The sequence below is a fragment of the Bison bison genome, unplaced genomic scaffold, assembly GCF_000754665.1.
Source record: "Bison bison bison isolate TAMUID 2011002044 unplaced genomic scaffold, Bison_UMD1.0 scf7180017864456, whole genome shotgun sequence".
In the NCBI taxonomy this organism is placed as follows: Eukaryota; Metazoa; Chordata; class Mammalia; order Artiodactyla; family Bovidae; genus Bison; species Bison bison.
In genome coordinates, this window is record NW_011495018.1 from 4,770,095 (window position 1) to 4,791,261 (window position 21,167).

General features: G+C 45.9%; 2 protein-coding genes across 2 annotated transcripts in view; one reads left to right on the forward strand and one right to left on the reverse strand.

The window, feature by feature from the left end:
• DOCK1 (dedicator of cytokinesis 1) overlaps nucleotides 1-21,167 on the reverse strand; it is a 570,389-nt gene that overhangs the window by 275,563 nt on the left and 273,659 nt on the right. The window lies entirely within an intron of this gene.
• The window catches only part of FAM196A (family with sequence similarity 196, member A), a 42,385-nt gene continuing 38,856 nt past the window's right edge, over nucleotides 17,639-21,167 (forward strand). The window contains exon 1 of the mRNA XM_010859152.1: nucleotides 17,639-21,166. Coding sequence (XP_010857454.1) covers nucleotides 20,642-21,166 — 525 coding nt within the window. The 5' untranslated portion in view covers nucleotides 17,639-20,641. The remainder of the gene's footprint in view (nucleotide 21,167) is intronic.

Consider the following 21,167-nt stretch of genomic DNA (forward strand, 5'->3'; position numbering starts at 1 on the left):
CCCGCGGGTCTGCCGGGGGCGCAGCATCCCGAGTCAGACCCAGGACGGGCGTGGGAAACCAACCCAGGCTGCAGACCGAGCGAGCGGGCCGGCCGGCTGGCGAGCCAGGGCAAGAAGGAGGAGGGAGCCCGTGGGCCGGCTCGCGGCCCGGGGCAGCGCCGGGAGCCCCAAGTCAAGAGCGAGAGTCTGCGTCTTGCTGGTTCATGCTCAGGGTTCCCAGCTGGCATCTCCACTGCCAGGATAAAGAGCCTGTCCCTGTGACCTCAGCACAAGGCAAGCCACAGGGGGATGGAGCTCGCTGTAAGGGGATGCCAGGAGTGGGGGTTACTCTGGAGTACACCGGGGCCAGAAGCGGGGCGTTTGGCTCATGTACAGAGAAGGGCCCTGACCCCTCTCCCGCTGCGGGTCTGTGCCTGACGGCTGGACCCTGAACCAGAATCAGCAGTGAAGCAGTTTTAATTTGACCTTGTCTGCTTAGGCGCTTAAATTCTGCGGAGGCATCCCAGGGTGAACTGGCCAAGATGGGGATGGAACTTTGGGCCAGCCCTGCCTTGCCTGGGAACGCAGGAGGTATTTTCACAAGACTATAGCTCAGAAGAGGAGGGTCCAGCAAGGAGGTTTTCCTTGGATAAGCACTAACAAGGGGAGGTGGGGTTCCCTTTCCATCTGCCAGAGAGAGGGGGGAATGTCAAGGTTACCCGACTGAAGACTTGATTGAAGACTACCACCCACATCACCTGACCCAGGCCATTCTCAGTGAGGAGTACACGTATGAAATCGCTTTAACCTCATTAAGCTTATGCTACAGACCCAGCAGAAAGTATAACCATCATTTCACTTTGCGGAGGCAGAAAGTGCCTGGGTTTTACTATTCACATTTTGTGCTATTTATTACATTCATATTCCTGTTGAATGTTTCTTTTCAAAGAAAAGTTCATATTTACTTTGCCTTTTTTTTTTTTTTTGCCTTAGCGAACGTGTTGTTAGTTCAAAGGAAAAATGGAAGTCCTGCCATTTGCATGCCTCACCAGATATTAATAATTCACTATCCATGTTTACTACTTACATTAGATGGCACTGCTATTCATGATGGTTTTATTACAGACGCATTTGCAGAAAAAAAAAAAAAGGTCTAACACAGCCATCACTAATTGCATGATTTTGCATAAATTATGTTAGTTACAGAGAGTTCGAGCTTTTCTTCACTAAATTCATCATTTCCTTAAAGATAAGGTGATTCCGTTTAATTTATTTAAAGGCAAGGCCTCTCCTGAAAGATAGGTGCCCTTGAAAAGCAGAGGTTACCTTTCGATTTACTGGAGTTTATTAGCGTGATTAAGACATTAGCTTTTACTTAAATCAGCCCCATTGTCCTACTGAGACACAGCCACTGCTGGCCACACAGGTTAGTTGGCCTCAGCTGGGAAGTTGGTACTTTTACTCTTGACTTTGGGGGCTTCTCTGTTCTGCCATGGTTGTTTTCCTCAGGTGCAGGGTAGGGAATTTCTGTTTTTTATTTCTCCCTCTGTACCGGGGGGGGGGGGGAACAACTTTGTAAGTAAATAAGTTAATTAATGGAAGACTTGTGTATGAAAGGCATCAGAGTACCAGGAAGATTCCTGCACAATGAAATAAGCAGTCAGAAAATAAAAATGATTCTCAGATGTAGAGCTGAACCCAGCAGAGCAGTTGGGCAGATGTGTTCACTGAGCTCCACATTTGTATTCTCTTGTCTGTTCCCACCCATGGCTGTCTCATTTAGAGCTACAACTACTGAACTCTCTTGTATGAGAAGCAGATTACTTATGTGGGGACAGGCTGCTTCTCGGGGAATAATAATAAAGAAGTCACAGCTACACTGCAAAGCGGCAGTGCTGAGGCCCGGCATCAGTGTAGGGAGGCAGGGACCGGGTCGTCGGGAACGGCGAATTGTGAAGCTCTGGACCAGCCCACCAGGCACCTGAGTAGGCGCACTGCAAGGCTGCTGCTCAAGCAATCAGATGCTCAGGAAACCACACCAGTTGTGCCTGTTTAAGGCAACCACAGTCATTTGGGGACTGTGGTCATGATGGTGACTCCCCCAGACAAAACTGGCACGGTTACATTAAACATTCCCTTCCTCAACAGTTCCCTGACCAACTCCTCCAAGCCCGTCATTCCCCCACCACCAAAATGAGCTGACATAATTTATGAAGCCGTTTCTTTTTAGTCTCCTCACATATTTGATTTTAATATTTCATAACATGACTTCAATATTTTAAAGCAAAATTTAGTATGATTGATATGACATGACAACACTTTTATTACCACGGAATTTGCATACAAACATTTGGATAAGTCTTTATCTAATATTTGGGCTAACCTATGACATAAATGTCGTAAAGACGTTACACATTTTCCTCAGTGTATTTTTAAAGTATATTTTTCTTGTATATTAAGGACATAACACAGAGATATGATGCCACGTTGTGGGGATCCTGCTGGGATTCATATAAAGACGCTGCTTAGATGTCAATTCATATTAAACAGTAAGCCATACGCATTACAGGTTTGAACCTTTGGGCTGTGTACAATAGATTATGTATCTGTTTCAGGTTCAGGGGCCCTGAAGTGTCTCCAAGCACCCGAGAATCTTACCTGTCAGCTTTACAAAAAACATACCTAGGGAGACATTGCTGGATTCTAAATTCAATTCTTGATATAAACTCTCTCAGACACCCCGTCTACCATAAGCCACTGTGATATTCAGTATGGGTCTGAGTCATACATACCGTAGACATCATTCACACCACAATGAATGAATGAGTTGAGGGATTCTGAGTTAGATAAAGATGTTATCAAGTGACAAACCAATAATGTAAATAAAAACAAAACACTCTGATAGCTCTGTGGCTTTCTGCTGGACGCATACTCTCAGCTCTAATTGGGAGAGAAAGAAAAAGAACTCGACTACAGAAAAGCAGATAATAGGGACAAGGACTTCTGTTTCTAAATTATAAACCTTTTGGCCAACACTATGTTTCCAAGGGATTTGGGAAGAACAGTCTTTAAATTCATCATTGGCAAATATTGTTTCTGTAGAGTACTGAGCTGATTATTCCAAGTACTGTACATTCACAGACAAGCTCTCTTTGCCGTGTTATCTTGCTGTTAGGAGTTGACACCAAAGACGAACAGAGATGTTTACGTCTACACACTGACCCTTCACCCGAGTTGTGCTATTATGGCCATGACAAGGTAAAGAAGAAACTTTTTGAAAAATCACAATAGTATGGCAAAAAGCTGGTCAAAGTTTATATTGCAGTTACTATGGAAAATTCCAATTCAACTCTTAATAATCTAGCCTTAGGCATAAAATGAAATGCAGTAAACTATAGCATATGAGAGACATAAGAAAGAGGTTTTGTGATGCCAGAAATACCACGGGCAGGCAGTCCCGCGAATATGATACTCGCCTCATCAAGACTGCAGAGAGAAAAGGCAGGAAGGGGAAGCTGATGGTCTGAGAGCTTCGTTTCAGCTGCTCAGTTAAGAAACCGCCAAGGAGGTACAGCATTATCCACTTTAAACAGAAATGAAACTGACCAATCTTTGTTTGTGTTTCCAGGTCATCATTCCACTGGTGATGTGGGCCCCTCCATACTGGTTGTTCCCTGGGAGGTATCCTATGTTTGTCCAATTCTTTATCTTTCTCATGTGTATTAATACTTTAGTAGTCAGACTCCGAACACCCCGTATTATCTGCATTGTGTTCCCTGGAAGCTGCTTGCTTTTGTAGTAAGCGATTTTAGCATCCTTGGAAATGTAATGGAACTATAAAACCTGGGCTCCGGTAATGGGCAAGCACTGGAAAGTAGATTGATATGCAGATGGCTTGGTCCAGAAAGGAAGGCTGGCCTGTGGAAATGTACCCAGCCGTAGCGGCAGTGGCCATAGCAGGGTGTGAGATATTGCAAGATGAGTGAGCGGTTCTCAAGAGGTTCAAGGCCAGGAAGGCGAGAGGGGGTGGGAGATAGGATGAGGAGAGGACCAGCAGTGTGCTTTGGGGGTTCCCAGGCAGACAGGGTGATGACCTATGGAGAAAAGGGGATGAGATGCACACACAAATCCTGCAGCTGAGCACAGCTGCTGGGTGCTCAGAGTGAGAGACCTGTGTGGGAAGGTAAGAAGCGATGCTGGGCGCAGGCTTCAGGGTGGATATCAGAGAGTGAAGAAGCAGTTTAAAGCCAGTTTACGGAGGAACCAGCAGGGCAGGAAGGTCCTGTGTTCGTTGGTGATAGGTAACCACTGAATGTTTTGAACAACTGCATACATTTCTAGAAGACGAAGTCTTGATAGCTCGAGACAACCAGAGAAGAGGAATTGGAGATCGGTTGAGAGGGTGCGAAGGGTGAGAATTAACTGGTAGCAAAGGTGACTGGTGACCATGGAGATATATACAAGGGGGCATTTGGGAGAGAGACATCCTGGGTGGTGAGTCTGTAACATGGAGAAGGGACTAAAGATGCTACTAACCCAGCCTGACACGGGGCTTAGGGATCAAGAGAAGCAGAGAAGCCAGGGAGCCAGTAGGTCTGGAGGAAAAAAGATAGGATTACTATCAGAAATCGGAATATGAGTTTCCAGCTGGAAACATTATTTTAAAAGATAAGTGCTTCATCATTTCTTGCTTCTTAGAACGTCCATGAGAAATACTCTGAAAGAGGAAAAACTAGACCAAAGGATTCACACCGCAAAGAAATTCTTAAAGGACTAAGAATAGTCCTATGAAATAACAGGTGCTTAATGAATATTTAATGAAGCTATTAACAATAAACCTAGTCAGTGATTTTGCTAGAAATTCACAGACTCCAGATTGGACAATAATTTTTTTTTCCTTCCATTTCAAGTTTACTTGTTTTGAAGTAGGAATTAAAAGGATGAATCATGAGATGTTGCTAACAAGGAAGACAACTTCTAGAGATGCACTATCTTCAAATCTGAGCCACATGGTGATTAAGGAAGAAAAAAGTCTCAAAGGTTTGGAGTTTTCCTCCCCCAAACTCAACCTTATGTAGAGCTTCCTTTGGTGAAAGTTCACATGGGTAGAAGTTGAGTTTTTAAAGACAGAATGTAAGTTTAATGACCTAGTAATAGAATTAGAGTGAAAGAAACCAGGGAGGCAAAGTAAGCCTCAATCCAGTAGATTAAATGCTCTTTTATCCCGAATGATGACAGTTTTTGGCTGAAAGGAATTTTCACCTTACCAAAATACTAGTCCATAGGATCAGTTCAAGACAACTAGAAAACATCTATCTTTTAGCCTTGACCCCACCTCTCAATTTTATATCATGGCATATCAATTTCATTGGGTCTGTGCCAGACTCACCAATGTATCTCTTCTTTTTTCAAGCGATACGAGAGTGGTTCGTAAAGATGTGGCTTTTTGCTTTTCTCTTTTTTCCATGTTGAAATGGCATGGCACAAACAACTAGACAACTGGCTTCCCATCAATCGTGAACTTACAACTCGCATTCCTTGGAGAAGCGTGGCAGGGAATCACTCTCACTTACAACTCTCATTCCTTGGAGAAGCGTGGCAGGGAATCACTCTCCAGAAAAGTTCATACACATGCGAGTATAGAGAGTTTGAAAATCTCAATATGCTAGGGACTTCCCTGGTGGTCCAGTGGCTAAGACTCCAAGCTCCAAAACAGAGGGCTTGGGTTCAGTTCCCGGTCGGGGCACCAGAATCTACACAGCGCAACTAGAGCTCACACGTGCTGCAACTTAAGGCCAGCTGCAGCCAAGCACACGAGTGTTTTTAATAAAAACATTTATTAAAATATTTTAATAAAAATGCTAAGAAAGATGAGTTTCTCACTTTTAAACCATATTTTTCATCTGACTTCTCAGGCCATTGAAAAATCCCATGATAACTGCTTTTCTCAAACATTTATTGTCTCTTTGTTTTGAAAGTAGTTGTTAGTTCAGAGGCTTCACAGAAGGACTTTCCCTCCTGGTTTAATTTTTATTGTTGTTTTTGCTATTTCTAGTCATCTCCACGCACACTATTCACTCTCCTCTAAGTATGTCTTTGCTTTATGTATTGTTTCTATCAGATTTACTAGTGGGGCGAAAACCCCCAGGGTTAGGCTGCTGCTGCTGCTAAGTCGCTTCAGTCTCGTCCAACTCTTAGCGACCCCATGGACTGCAGCCCACCAGGCTCCTCCGTCCATGGAATTTTCCAGGCAAGAGTACTGGAGTGGGATGCCATTGCCTTCTCTGAGGGTTAGGCTACAGGATGGAATTGATCACAGGGTTGCAGAAACTGGCTCTGTGAACACACCAGCTGGTCTTCTTGGGCAGGGCAAGCCAAGGGAGGCATCCTTTCTCCAGAAGGCAAGGTCAGCCGCTGAGTGAGTGGTAGAGGATGGACTGGAATCCAGGGCCCCTGGCTCTCATTTCATTCCTCGTGACCATTAAGTTCCACATCAAAGACTCAGTCCCAACTCTGGATCTAAAGCGTCTGTGAAAATGACCACTGGCATGCCCAGTTTTCAAATAAAAACCTACAACTGTATACTTTATATAATCAGCCATTCAAAGTGGCTTACCAACCTTACAGGGGGTTCTCAAACCTGTTTCTCTCAAATAACGTATCCAGTGTCGTCCACAGATGCACCCTATTCTTAAGTGCACTGTCCTCATCAGCATCACTTCCTCATCGGTGGCAGCATCACCAAGACCACATACCGGGGGCTTCACAGATACCAGCCACCTGGGCCCACATCACAGATGAGAGTGCTTACAGGTGCATTCGGGGGGCACTGCCCACACCTGCACCCCCAGTTCTGCCAGTTACTATCAGGGTGATGTGGGCACAGGTTTACCTTGCAGTGCCTCAGTTTCTCCACCTTTTAAGAAACAATAACCGGTCCATCAGAAATATTTGGTAGAACTTCCCTGGCGGTCCAGTGATTAAGACTCCAAGCTTTCACTGTAGGAGGTTCAGGTTAGATCCTTGATTAGGGAACTACAATCCCGCATGCCATGTGGCATGGCCAAAAAACAAAAGAAAAAAAAAAAAAGTATTTGGAGAATGCAGTATTAGAACACGGACAATGTGGGGCTTCCTTGGTGGCTCAGTGGTAAAGAATCCCAGGTTCGATCCCTGGGTCGGGAAGATCCCCTAGAGGAGGGAACAGCTACCCACTCCAGTATTCCAGCCTGGAGAAGTCCATGAACAGAGGTGCCGGCAAAGAGTTGGAGACGACTGAGCAACTTCCACTTTCACTTTTTTACTCGCCCAGGTTATATAATCTGAGCAGTATTCTGAGCTAATTTGTGGAAGGGGCAGAACTCAAAAGCAGGCAGGCAGTCTCTACACCCCAGTTCTGAAGCACCCTGTGATATGACAGAGCCAGGAAGGATCATGACAAGAGAAGACCAGAATGACAGAATGCCAAAGGGATGACCTTGCGCACCCCCTCGCCAACTTATAAAATCCTACATGTAAATCATTCACTAATAATCAACCTCCAACCCCCGACCCCTGCTGAGAAGAGCTGCCTCCACCCCCGGAATTTCTAGGAATGGACCAAATTCTAGATCAAGAGAAAGAAAGGTGTGAATATACCTTATTCTGGCTGTGGACCTGCCAGGTGACAATTTACTTGGCATTCACCATGTGATCATGAATCCACCATGCAGAACACCTGTGTTTTGAATGGTGACAGTCACAGGTCACTCATTGCCCTCTGGGAGGAGAATCCATGTCCACTGTTGATCCCAAGTGGGGCCACTGGAAGCTCACCGTACTGCCCTCAACCTGGGCTCTGTTTGGTGACCAGCACCCCGTGGCTAAGTTCATCCTAGAAAAAGTATTACAGAAGGGGGCTGCTCTCCTTGCTCCCCTGGGACATCACTCATTCATCCTTTCATTCAGTAAATATTTACGGGTACTTTTTATGTGTCACGTGTTGCTCTAAGCTTTAGGAATGCCGCAGGAAATACAAGACAATGAGGGGAATAAAACAAAACACGGAGACTGGTGGGTCTTCATCTTGCCTGCGTTATCCCGGTCATCTTGACTCCCCCGGCACCCCTTTCCCTGGGTGCCTACTGGGGTAGGGACCAGTATATTTCTTCTAGAGAGTCAGGTTCAAGGATGGAGACCCTGAGGAAGATGCATGTCTTCCTACTTCTGAGAGAAGAACAACCTCCCTTAGGATTCTTTAAAAGGCTGTCTTTAAAAACAACAACAAACCTTGTAAAAGCTTCCACTTCTTTAGCACTTACGCTCTCCTCCAAAGTTTCAAGAAGGTCAAGTGCAAGAGGGGTCATTTAAAGTTTTGGAAAGACATATGTTTTCCTTTTAAAAAATTATTTTTAGGATTCTGAGGGGAACAGAATCATTTCAAGATCAGCAGTACTGCTTACACATGGCAATGCCAACTTCCCTTCTTGAACCTACACAACCTTTCCCCTCTGTACTGTCTTCCTTTTCCACAATCCCCGTGAAGAAAGAGGTGCCCAGGGATCAAAAGGCAGAAGCTGAGCATAGAGCATCGACTTAAAATGGGATCATTCGTCCAGTCCAACACTCGCGCTCATTGCATGCTGGGTGCTTCATAAAACGTGAAACTGTGACAGTCCGGCCTCAGTTGCCTAAGAGGAACTGTCCAGCTCAGTTCTGAACAGGAGAAGGGTCGCTGCAACCGCCTGATCCGGAGCAGTGCAAAGCCGACGGCAGTGGCTCTCGCTAGCAGGAACCCTTTGCCTTTGTCCCACTGAATAGCACTTGGGATGTAATTCCCCGAGCACCACCCCGTCCTCTCTGTGTTTGCCTGCCTGTCTGGGCAGTTCCAGGCCTCACTGTTCCCCTCACATTCTCCATCTTGTTTCATTTCTCCATCTCCCTTTTCCTTCCGCCCCATGTTCATCACAGAATGTAGTGTAGAATTATTATTTCTGAGTATTGATTTTATTGAGTGCAGTTTACTGAGTGCAATTTTATTTAGACTCCAAGTTAAAAAAAAACAAAAACAAAAAAACGACTTCACGCAACACCATTGGGCCAAAGCACACACTCTCGGAAGTAACCCAGTGCAGAGGGGTGATCCCGAACTCTGTTGATTTCCCCGCAGAATGTCAGGGGTTCCTCCTCTACAGCAAAATCCAGGATTCAGTTAGAAGGCTAGGTTACAATGATTCCACCCTAACATGTTCATGTTATCCCACATGATTGAGATTTTCTAATTAAATTCTTATTTTGCAATAGCCATATCCCGCTCCCAAGAGGAAAGCCAGGCAATATAAGAACAAGCCTACTGGTCACATTTACTGTAGCAAATCTGTTGTAAGGGCCCTGACGTACTTTAGGAGAAAACAGAAAATACACATCGCTGCTGAACCATCTACTCATTTTTGTGCAAGTGTGGGTCATCTCTTGTCCCTGCATCAGCACAGAAAAAAAAAAAAAAAATTAAAGTAATACTTTGTAACAACCAAATTTGAGAGAGTTTCACCAAGGTTCAGAAGATAAAAATCTGTGGAACGTGGTTTCTCTTAAACTAATGGAGCTCTGTCCCTTTACCCTTCCATTCATCTGATCCCTACACAGGATCCAGGCTCCATCTGATTGAGGATCCAGGTTATACAGAAAGAATCCATGGAAACCAATAATACAGAGTACCCACCCTAAACCTTCTTAAAATGTCCTGGGTAAGGCCCCTCCTGTGAGGATACTGGGATGCATATCATTATATTCTTTAATTAGCAAGGATCAAAGGCTGATTGAGTTCGAGAGAAAGAAGAGATGCTTAGCAGAATCTAGTCTGCAAACACTTACATAAGTGTAAGCAGAGAGAAGGGACACATCAAAGCAAAGCAACTGAGGCTTGAGGCCCATCTTTCCATGTCTCCCAGGGGATGCCTGCCCTGACTTCCCAGGGAACACTCTGGGTCCTTTCTTCTTCCTGCTCCCAGGATGGTCCTCAGCGCAGCGGGCTGGTGCTATCCACAGAAGAATGTCTTTTCCATGCTGAGCTACACAGCACTGAGGACTGGGCCTCGTTTTCCTGGGTGCCCAGCGCACGGTATGGTGCCTGCATCCCCCTTCACATGCAGGCACCATTCACTGCATCCGTGAAAGGGCCATGAAGACAGGCGTAGCTGGGGGGAAGGAGGGGGCAGGCAAGACTAGACTTGAATCATTAAAGAGGAGGATGGGGCCAAGGCCAGAACACGAACCACTGGGAGCAAAGACATGAAGGAGGGAGTGACCCAGGTATACTCCAGAGACACTGTAAGCACTGGCTTGAGCAGACAGAGAGCTTGTGAGTAGGTCTGAGATATCCAGCGGGATAAGTAGGATGGGAAAGGTTACAGAGGACCCTTACAAAAACTGCTTTTTGGAAGTGCTACCCAACTAAGACTAGCCGGGTACTCACAGAGAAGAGAGATGTTTGCGGTTGAAGGTGGGACTGAGGATGTGCAGGAAGGATGGAGGGATGGAGAGCTGAGAGCAAGGGATGTGAAAACACCAAGGTCGAGTTTGGGACGGTGAGGATAAAGGGAAGAAATCAATAGTGAAGCAGTAGGAAGGTAAAGCAAAGATCAGTGGGACCTAGCGATGGCCTGGTTAAGGGGGAATTACACTAGGGAGTCTGGCAGGTAAAGCACTGTCAGCAGCTGTTAGGAGCCCTCAGAATCAAAGGACTCAGAGACATACAGCACCCTACGATGGGTGGGCTGGGGTCTCTTGGCCGCCGGGCAGGCCAAGTTCAGTCCTGCGTTTAACACTGGGCGCCTTTGCTGCACGCTCGGCTCGGGTGAGCACAGCAGCTTTGTTACTGGGTTGAGCACAGACTGTTAGGGTCGCAGGCCGTTCGTCCCATGTCAGCCCTCCTCCCAGAAGGGCACAGAGGCCTCCACGCTGCAAGAGACACTGCTGAGCTGCTCAGGCACACGGAGGCAGGCTTCTAAAGACATTAGAGCAGAGCGCGGTGGCTGGGGAGGGGGGAAGTGTGGCTTCATATTTTTTATGAGCCTACATAACGTTATGTACAGAAAAGAGAGAAGTTCATAATAGCTGTTGGTCAAGGAAAAACGTTAAAGAACCAACTGACCCAGCAGAGTAAAAAAAAAACCCATGGGGACTAATGAGAAGTCGAATTCATGTTAAGAAATAAAAAGTGAAAGCCATTTGGACATCAAAGGATGTGACACCCAGACATTTTTTATTTTTTATTTTTCACCTTCCATCCCTAAGAATATTTTGGACACTAAATGCAGAAAGTGCACCCTAAGTGCTCCTGCAGTTGCAACTATTAGCTGCTACTGGAATATTCCCTCTGTTTCTACATCCCCAGCAACTGTACACTGTCTCCGTGACAAGTGTGGTCTACGCTGACAGCATCTCTCTTCAGGGTGATGAGTTATTTCTGAGGTCCCTCTCATTGTTCATCAGCTGCAGTGGAAGGAAAGGGGTCTTAATTCATTTCCTTAATTCACGTCCCTGGTCCACTCAGATTAACTAATTCCTGCATCATCTTGTGTGATGGCACAAGTATCCCAGAAAAGGAGAGTTCGTTCAGACCAGGCGACCATCCCACACTGGACCATGGCTGACAAGCGTGAGCCGTATTTGGGAAGACCATGCATGCTGCCTCTGACTACGGCTTTTTGTTATGATTCTGACCCGGACAGTCATCTCTCTACTGATAAGTAGAAGCTGATTACAAGAAATACTCATTTCTCCCCTTCTTTCATGGCTTGTGCTACCTCAGCAGTACACCCAAGACCTTGCAAAGTCTACAGTTTGACCGGGCCAAGGTACCAGGGGAGACACACTGCAATGAAAAGCGCACGGGGGATCCGTTTTGATGGTAATAGATGGACACTCCCATGGCCGTGCCAGAGAGATGGATAGCATCTTTAACTCTAATTGATTGCAGTTGTGGTGAATGGTCACCCCCAAGCAGAAACCCTGCCCGGGTGTTCCAATGTGATCTGAGATTGAGCCGGTAGAAGCAGCAGGGAAAACACACTCTGTTGACAGTTATTTTTTGGGGAAATTACTGTTCTAATTTTAGCTTCAGATATATGATGAGTCAAAACATGTCATTTAGCAAAAAAAAAAAAATATATATATATAAATATATATATGGATGGATTCATCATAGTTCATCAGTAAGGCAAAACAAGCACAAAATGCATTCCAGTGTGCACGTTCTCAAAAGAGTGAGACTTTCATACATAATCTAAGGAAGAGAAGCCACCTCTCTTGCATCTTACTAATTCCAGCTCTTGCAATCAGGCCCCACACCATCAACTAATTGTTGCTTAATAACTGGGAGCCTTTGGGGAATAGAGTAGGTGGGCTATTTTCTACATTCATCTAAATGCACTGAGAGCTATGCTCAAAACAAAAGGCCTTATTTTTAACATTTTCTGTAACTGTCATACTGAAGGGGGAGTGAAGAGGAATAGGGAAATCAGTTCCTTTTCTAGTCTTACAGATGACTTTGGTGAGTGGCTGTTAGCAGTTTTACTGAATTCTTTCTGGACACAGTTAATTAGCAAAGCTAACTGCTGCACATAAAGTTTCCTATGTTGATATAACATCTCAATTGGAGGAGGTATTTTTTTCCAGTTGATTTTGGCCACCGTCACAAAAGGTTGCTAGTCCATTTCTACGAATTTAGATCCCATCTGGACAGAGGATAAAGGAAGGTTAATGTCAGGATAAGCTGAACACAGAAACACTAAGTAAACAGGCCAAAAACGAAGAGGAAAGTCAGGTCCAATGAAGACAGCATCTTCCGGTCCTTCTAAAACCTCAACACCAAACCCAAACATCCACGTAGAAAATGCGTGCTTTACTTCCTCTGCTCCCACTAATTAGAAACAGGCCAGAGAGAGTCAGGTTATGCTTTGTGGCTGAAGTAATGGAGTAAAAGTTTTTCTGTAGGTAAAAATGAGGTTTTTTTGTTTTTTCTTTAAGTCAAGAACTTGCCTTAATTACATTAGAAGGGGAAAGAAGCTCATGTATTTGAGGATCAATCATGATTTTGATGTTGTTGAGAGTAAAAAATAACATAGAACCTCCTCATAACAACTGATGCTAAAGCTTGAAACTGCAATATATTGGTCACCTGATTTGACTCATTGGGAAAGACCCTGATGCTGGGAAAGACTGACGGCAAAAGGAGAAGGAGGCAGCAGAGGAGGAGATGGTTGGATGGCATCAATGACTTAATGGACATGAATCTGAGCAACTCCAGGAGATAGTGGAGGACAGAGGAGCCTGGAGTGTTGCAGTCCATGGGGCTGCAAAGAGTTAGACACAACTTAGTGACTAAGCTACAGCAACATAACAACTAAAAAATTTTATTATACGAGCATAGAATGCTACTCAATAGATGCATTGCATAAGACAGCAGATATGAAAGTTCTCATTTAAATATTTGCTATTGCCGAAAAAGAAATGTAGACTAGAAACAATGAGTACTGTCAGCAGTGGGAAGGACATAAAACTAACTTGGTCAAAGAGCCCAGGGGCTCCGTTTCACTCTTTACTCATTCTAGCAAACCTTTAAAAAACGTCTGCCCATTGCCATCAAGGGAAGTCCAGCTTCTTCACCCCAGAATCAAAGCGTATTCAGAATTAGATCCATAAAATGGATTTTCTGAAATCAGAGATATGCACGAGCCGGGTGTCTCCACTGAGCAGCTGTTTTTTCTGCCCAGGACCCTCTGCCCTGCTTCCCAATGGATGACCCTCAGGTCTTAATGATGGAGGCCTCATGGCAATCATCCACCAGCCCAGAGGATGGGGCATGGCTTGGGTATTTCTCACAGAGGGCCACAGCTTTGGGGGCTGGGACAGGAGTGGCTCCCCTGCCTACAGCTCAGTTTCAGAGGGGTGTCAGCGTTCTTTTTTTTTTTTACACCCCACTTCAGCCTTCATAGGCAATGACCTCTGAAGAAGGGAACACGTGTCTGGAAAAATATCATTTCAGTGTATTAAAAAAAATTAAACTGGATAATGAATCTCACTAAGACACAGTCCAAAAGCTATAGCAGTTAGCTTTGCCCAGAGGAGAGGACTTTTGCTTTGGAAGAATCAGTCAGTGTGATAACATAGGTCTTAACGTTAACTATTTCAGAAGGCGGATGAATTCATGAGCAGGTGTGGGGTCTCTGCCTCACTTCCTTTTCTGCCCAGGAAGCAGCGTGTTAAAACAGGGGATATTCTTTTTCATCACTCCCCCGCTCCCAGTTCAGGCATTCCCTCTGCATATAGAATAAAATGCTGACCCAATTAATCCTGAATCCCGGCCAGCATCTTTGACGCCAAGGTGTCTCAACAGCGGGAAAGCCACAAGAAAAACCAATAATATCATGCAGTCCCTTTCCAAACTCATCAGTTGCTGGCCTTAGCTCTTCTGCCATATCCACCAACTGAGGGGACCCTGGGAGGTGTCCTGGCAAGGCCGGCCTGCTTCCCGGCCGCCACTGGCAGTCGACTGCATTATGCTGTTGATATCACAGCTGGAGCCCAGACTGGAAAGCTCCGGGTCCCTGCAGACAATAAGAACTGAGCTCACCCAATGGAGATTCTCTCTCATCAGCTGCTGAAACCAACCAAGTTTGCCTCAGATGCTAGCTGTAGATTATAGGGCAAAACCGTTTGATTTCTAATTAAAACAGATGGCAAATTCCACCCAACCGTGAGTTTTCTCACATATTGATATATTTTCAACTAAACACTCCCTGGCTCTCCCAGCCGATCCACATACATACAGAGGGATGTGTGTAGATGTCTACACCTCGGCAGACATGAGGCAGGAGGTAGATGCCCCCCAACCCCAAGGTGAAGCGATTACAGATTCATTCCCTATGGACTGAAACTCGAAGAAGAGAATGCTATGCCAAGCCGCTTCAGTCAAGCCCAACTCTGCGACCCCATGGACTGTAGCCCACCAGGCTCCTCTATCCATGGGATTCTCCAGGCAAGGATACTGGAGTGGGTTGCCATTTCCTCCCCCAGGGGTTCTTCCCAATGCAGGGATCGAACCCGAGTCTCCCACACTGCAGGCAGATTCTTTACCATCTAAGCCACCAGGGAACCAAGAAGAGATGAGCAGGACAATTAAGGGAGGAGGAGAAAAGCAGGACAATTAAACTCCAGACCACATATTTCTCATTCCCGAAGTCAGGAGACCTCCCCAACCACAGGTGTGCAGAAAGGCTCCTTGGAAGTCAATGGAGAGTGATGCTAAAGGATGCTCTACCCAGAGGCCTTTGCAGTAGAATCCATCTTGGCTAAGAAATGCACGCTCACACATGGGAAGATCCTGAGATATACCTCATGTGGACTGTGAACCGGGCAAATCAAAATGACTGGCCAAGAGAAACCCGGAAGAAATACCCCATAATGGTAATTCAAACTGCCATGAGGGTGCGACTCAGCAATTCAGGGACTTTCCCTCTGAGCAAATCTCTCTATACATACTGCACTCCTTTTCCTCTTAACAAAAACTTTACCTGCTTCACTTCTTTCTAGCTTTGTGGGAATTCTTTTCTGCAAAGCCAAAGGACCAGGGCCCTTGCCACTGACCGCTGGTCTAGAGCTTAGGATCTGGCCTCCATCTCTGCCTGGGAGCCCAAGTCAGGGCAGGCCGAGCCCACCCGAGATCAGATACACATACACACACATGAATACCATCAGGATTTTGAAATTCATTTTCTTTCTTTATCCAAGGCTTCCTCAAAACAATAAAAGATGACCTTTGGGAGACTGCTTGTACCCAAATCTAATCATTTCTGGGTTTTCCTTACTCGATCCAAGTGTTTCTAGTTGGCAGAGGCCTGATCCCCTCACGCTGCCTAAGGTGTGGACCGAGTTTGCTCTTTTTTTTTTTTAAATTGAGAAACAATATAAGGACACTGTAGGTCCTGCACCCAAACCAGAAGAAAGAAGGGGAAAAAAAAAAAAACCTCCCCAAACGTACCATCTCAGTGCCACGGTGACAACCAATTTTGGGTTACTTTTTTCCAGTACAATTTGGTAGATGGCTTCCCTTCACTTGACATTATTTCACAAGCGTTTTCCTCCAATACTAAATAATCTTTATAATTATCATTTTAATGGCTGCACTGAGTGAATGTAACCATAATTTACTTAACCGTTTACCTATTGTTAGGCATTTAGTTGCTTCCATCTTTCACTCCTTTAAGCTGGAATGAACATTTTTATATAAGCTATTAATTTAAAGCGGCAGGCAGGGATGACTCTCCATCACTAATCTAAAAATACAGGGTTTATATATTTACAACTCACATTTGATTATGAAATTTAATTTGAGGGTAATTAAGACATTTATATTCCAAGCAGCTCCTCGACATCGCGCACTCCCCGAGCCAGCCAGGCACAACCGTGACTTGGCGTTTTTACCTCAAGACAGCGCAGTCCAGTGAATCTAAAACACAGTTTTCTTATGAAAAATAAACTTTCTGAACTCCTTCAGCTTTAGAGCCAGTAGTTTAACTCTGACAGTCCATGGTTCTCCAGGGTGACCCGGACAAGGCAAGCCACCATTGAAAATGGCATTTTGGCATCACGATCAATCCAGAACTCAAGGCAACCCGGGCTGAGTCTGCTGCAGGACCACTTCTGCTGCTGGGACCTACGTGGTGGTGCCCTGAGAAACCTGCACCCAGATCCTTTGTGGAAACAGGCCAAGGAAAGGGCCCGCCCTGAGTTCCAGCGTTTGATGCTTCCTGTGGTTTCCCATGGGTCATTTCGGGTTACAAATTTCCCCAGGTCGGGAACTTAAAGGAATGTACTGGCAGTGTGATTCTGAGCAAGATCCGGAAAAAAAAAATCGAGTGCCTGAGTCCCTCTGTTTCCAGCTTGAGGGTAACAATAGTGTCATCGCTGTGAGGATGCTGTGAGATCAGGGAGAAAATGAGAGTGAAGTGCACAGGACAGGGCCGGCCTTGGTTTAGCACCCAGAAACCGAGAACGTACGGACTGAAGTGTTGAGGCTACACAGTAAGGCGTGTATGAACAGATGCATGAAGGAAATGAAAAACAAGCACGCCAGGAAGTTCCACTTGTCTCCTGGACTCTTATCTAGAGAACAACCAGTTTTCTTGCATGACACAATCATTTTCTTTTTCTTTAAATTTTATCGAAAAATAGTTGATTTAGAATGCTGTGTTAATTTCAGTTGTACAGCAAAGTGACTCAGTTATACATATGTATTTTTTCATATGCTTTTTCAGTTCAGTTCAGTCACTCAGTCGTGTCTGACTCTTTGTGACCCCATAGACTGCAGCACCCCAGGCCTCTCTGTCCATCACCAACTCCCGGAGTTTACCCAAACTCATGTCCATCGAGTCGGTGATGCCATCCAAGCATCTCATCGTCTGTCGTCCCCTTTTCCTCTTGCCCCCAATCCCTCCCAGCATCAGAGTCTTTTCCAACGAGTCAACTCTTCGCATGAGGTGGCCAAAGTACTGGAGTTTCAGCTTTAGCATCATTCCTTCCAAAGAAATCCCAGGGCTGATCTCCTTCAGAATGGACTGGTTGGATCTCCTTGCAGTCCAAGGGACTAGGAATTTATTATTATTATTATTTTGCCACCGGCAATTAATTCTTCTGATTTGTTTTATTAGTTTGATGGTTGGGTCCAAGACCAGAATATCTTTCCAAACCAGCAGACTGATGGAAAAAAATTATTTCAGTGCAGTTCTTGGCAAATCGTGATGATGAATAGCGTGGTAGGACAAACTTATTCAGACACACATTTTTCAGTCGTGGCAGGGAAAAGGCTGAAAAATTACTAGTAAATTGCTTTTTGTAAAGATGCTCTCTCTTTCAAATTTTCCCTAGTGTGAAGGTCTTCTGCAGGATGAAGGCACAATACATTCTGACACACCTGGACAGCTGAGGCTTTAGAGAATGAACACAAGCTAAGAGAGAGGGTTAAGGTTTCCTTTCCTTATTACCCCCACTGCCCCTATTCTCTCCCTCACACGAGGCCCCTTGTGTGCATCTTTGTAACCTTATGGGATAAGTGTCTCTCAACTATGTCTATACACACATATATAATCTACCCTTATCAGGCACGCTCTGTCCCCATCACCCATGATCTTGTTCAGTCTGTATCTCTGCCTTTTCCGTCTTTCCAAAACGGCCTCATTTTTCAAGTTTCAAATGACCGACATCTCCAAATAGCCCCAGTGCCCAGTAGAGCGCCAAAGACGAAAGAAGACCTGTTCTCTGTCTTGCTCCTGCCTCCCCCCAGATATGACTGTTTCAGATCAATTCTTTTGTCAGAGGACACACAGCTGCCGTGGGATGAGGACTCACCTCCGTGTTGGCTGAGCTCCGAGCTACATCTTTTGCAGACTAGAGCCTCAGAGCTGGCACTCTGCATGCCTCCTGGGGAGGTGGGACACTGTGATGCCTTCCTGGTCTCTCATGTGGCTTTCCACCCCTGCCTTAGCTTCAGAACACACTCTAGCCACCCAAGGTTAAAGGTCTGATGCAGTGGTTCTCAATAGGAGTCAGTTAGGCACCCCCAGGGCTACTCGTCTGGAGACCTTCTGGCTGTTACTTTAGAGAGGGGGTGCTGCTAATATTGAGAGACGCCAAGACGCTAATGCATATTTTACACGGCACAGGACAACCCCCAACAAAGACTCACCTGGCCCATAACACCAAGAATGCCAAGGCTGGGAAACCTGATGTGATTGGAACCAAGCTCTGCAGGGAATACTTCTGATGTCCTCTAACGTGATTACTGGCTCACTGTTCAAGGCACAATTGATGAAGTGCCTGCATTTTTTCTCTAAGCCTTTCATTCAGTAACACTAGTGAACTTTCAGAGCATACCAGTGCCATGCTGGCCTGCAATGTCAACTTAACGGAGTCCCAGACTCTGCATGGCAGGAGGGGGGAGGCGGATCTTTAACTCCCTCTTGGCCAAGGGCTCTGGGCTCCTCCCTGAAACACCAGCCCTGTTGGCCTGCAATTGTAACTCAGGGACGTAGGGAAGTGGCCTGCCTCTCTGTTCACTGGACTCCTGAGGTATGAGAAACAATGTGGACTCGAGGGGGCAGGTAGATCAGGATCCTGCCTGTGTGTCTCACTTGCTGTGTGACTATGAACAAGTGACCTAACCTCTCTGAACTCGAGTTTCCTCCTTGCAACGGGATGAGTGGCACTGAAGGTATTAGGCATGGCTCTCCTCTACCAGCAGAGCACCTGAAGACCACACACCCCTGACTCCCAGAGTGGCAGTCACGTGATCACAGGGCCTATGGCATTTCACAGGAAGTGCCATGGGAGGCTCCATGAGGGTCCCTGGGTGGTGGGTGGGTCATGGCAGCCTGAGCCTGTTCTTGCATTGCTCTCACCGGCTCCTGTCAATGACCCTGCCTCTCTGGTCACCTCGCTTGGACACCAGGGCCCTCCACACCTCAGATTCCTCCCTTCTGCTTTCTTCTCGAACACAGGGAGGGGAAAAAGCAAACACTAACTCACAAACGGCATACTTAACTGTATTTTCTTGCTTTCAGTTCAGCCCGCAAGAAAGTCCTTCCATGTGTGATAAACAGCTGCGAATCTGCCTAATAAAGTGAAGGCATTTTACCCACTGGTATTCCCCCAGAGCAATCACTGGCCACCTGCATCTTCTTAGTTGCATTTAATAATTCAGCCCAAGATGAATCTGCATGATTAACATAAAGCCTTGTGATTTTATTTTCTTTCAAAATTTAAATCCTGAAACAACCACCATTGTGTTCATTTGCAGAGGTTGTGATCAAAACACAAAACTTGATTCTAGAATGAATAATTTCTTTTTTTTTTTTAAGTATTTTCAAATACCCCTCTCCACAGAATCAAAGAAAAGAGTTGCTAACACAGACTTTGTAGAAACCAGGAAACCCATGCCCTCGCTATGGCTGATGTTAACCCATGAGAAGCAAGCCATACTGCTGAGACTGTTCCCTTTACAGTTTTCCCATAAACCAGCCCGGCACCCTATCACATAGCATCCAGAATGGCTAACATAAATAGATATAGTTCAGTTCCTCATCGGAGGACTCTCCACATTTATCCGATCAGGAGCTAGAATCCCCAAGATGTCTTTAAGAGAAAATAGCAATCCTCTCGGATTCCAATAATAGATTAATCGGTAGCCCTCAAAAAAGTAGTAAAAGCCCAAACCAAGTAAGTTGCATTTTGAAAAACCATCTGCCTGTGAAGTGGAGATGTGCCTGCAAAACAGCAATCTGCAAGAAAAAAAAAAGCAGAAGAGGCAGAGTCGTTGGGCTTCTTGATGAATATAGTAAAACAGGTTTGTCTGATGGGGAAACATGCCTTACTATCAAAGGAAAAACGAGTGTATCCTACATGGAGAGGGAGGCAAGCTTTAATATCTGAGAAGCATTTCAAACTGTGCCTGCCAGGGATTCTCTGCCTGTCTGATTTTCCTTAACATAAAGGCCGACCTCACCTGTTTAAAAATAATTAGGGAGCAGGCATCCGTCATTCTGGCCCAAAGCCTGCGCTGCCTGTGGTTTCCTGTGGGTTTCTGTTCCGCTGACAAGGCCTGTTGTTGTATCCGCCTGCAGGAACCATGGTCAGTAAGGAACCCAGCAAATGCGTACTCACGACCTCCGCGAGTGAAGTGGAGCCTGCCGCCTGTCTGGCCCTGGAGATGAAATATGCCCTGGATCCCAACCGGCAGATTAAGAAGCGGAATAAAGCCCTGCAGGTGCGCTTTAAGGACATCTGCGAGGCGCAAAACGAGCAGAGGGACACTCAGCTCGCCTCGGGCCTGCAGGGTGACAAGCGGGAGGCCAGGCCCGCGTCCTGCCGGGCTGCCTACCGCAAGTACATGACCGTGCCGGCCCGGCGGTCCATCCCCAACGTCACCAAGAGCACAGGTGTGCAGACCTCGCCCGACCTCAAGAAGTGTTACCAGACTTTCCCTCTGGACCGCAAAAAGGGGACTCTCAAAAGCATCCCAGGCACCGAGGCCTTTAAAAGTCAGAATAACGGGTTGGTAATTGACGCGAAAGAGAAGAGCCAGGAAGGGCCGGGCGAGGAGGCCCGGCCGTGGGGCGCGGGCCGGGTACAGAAGACCACAGCCTTGGTTTTCC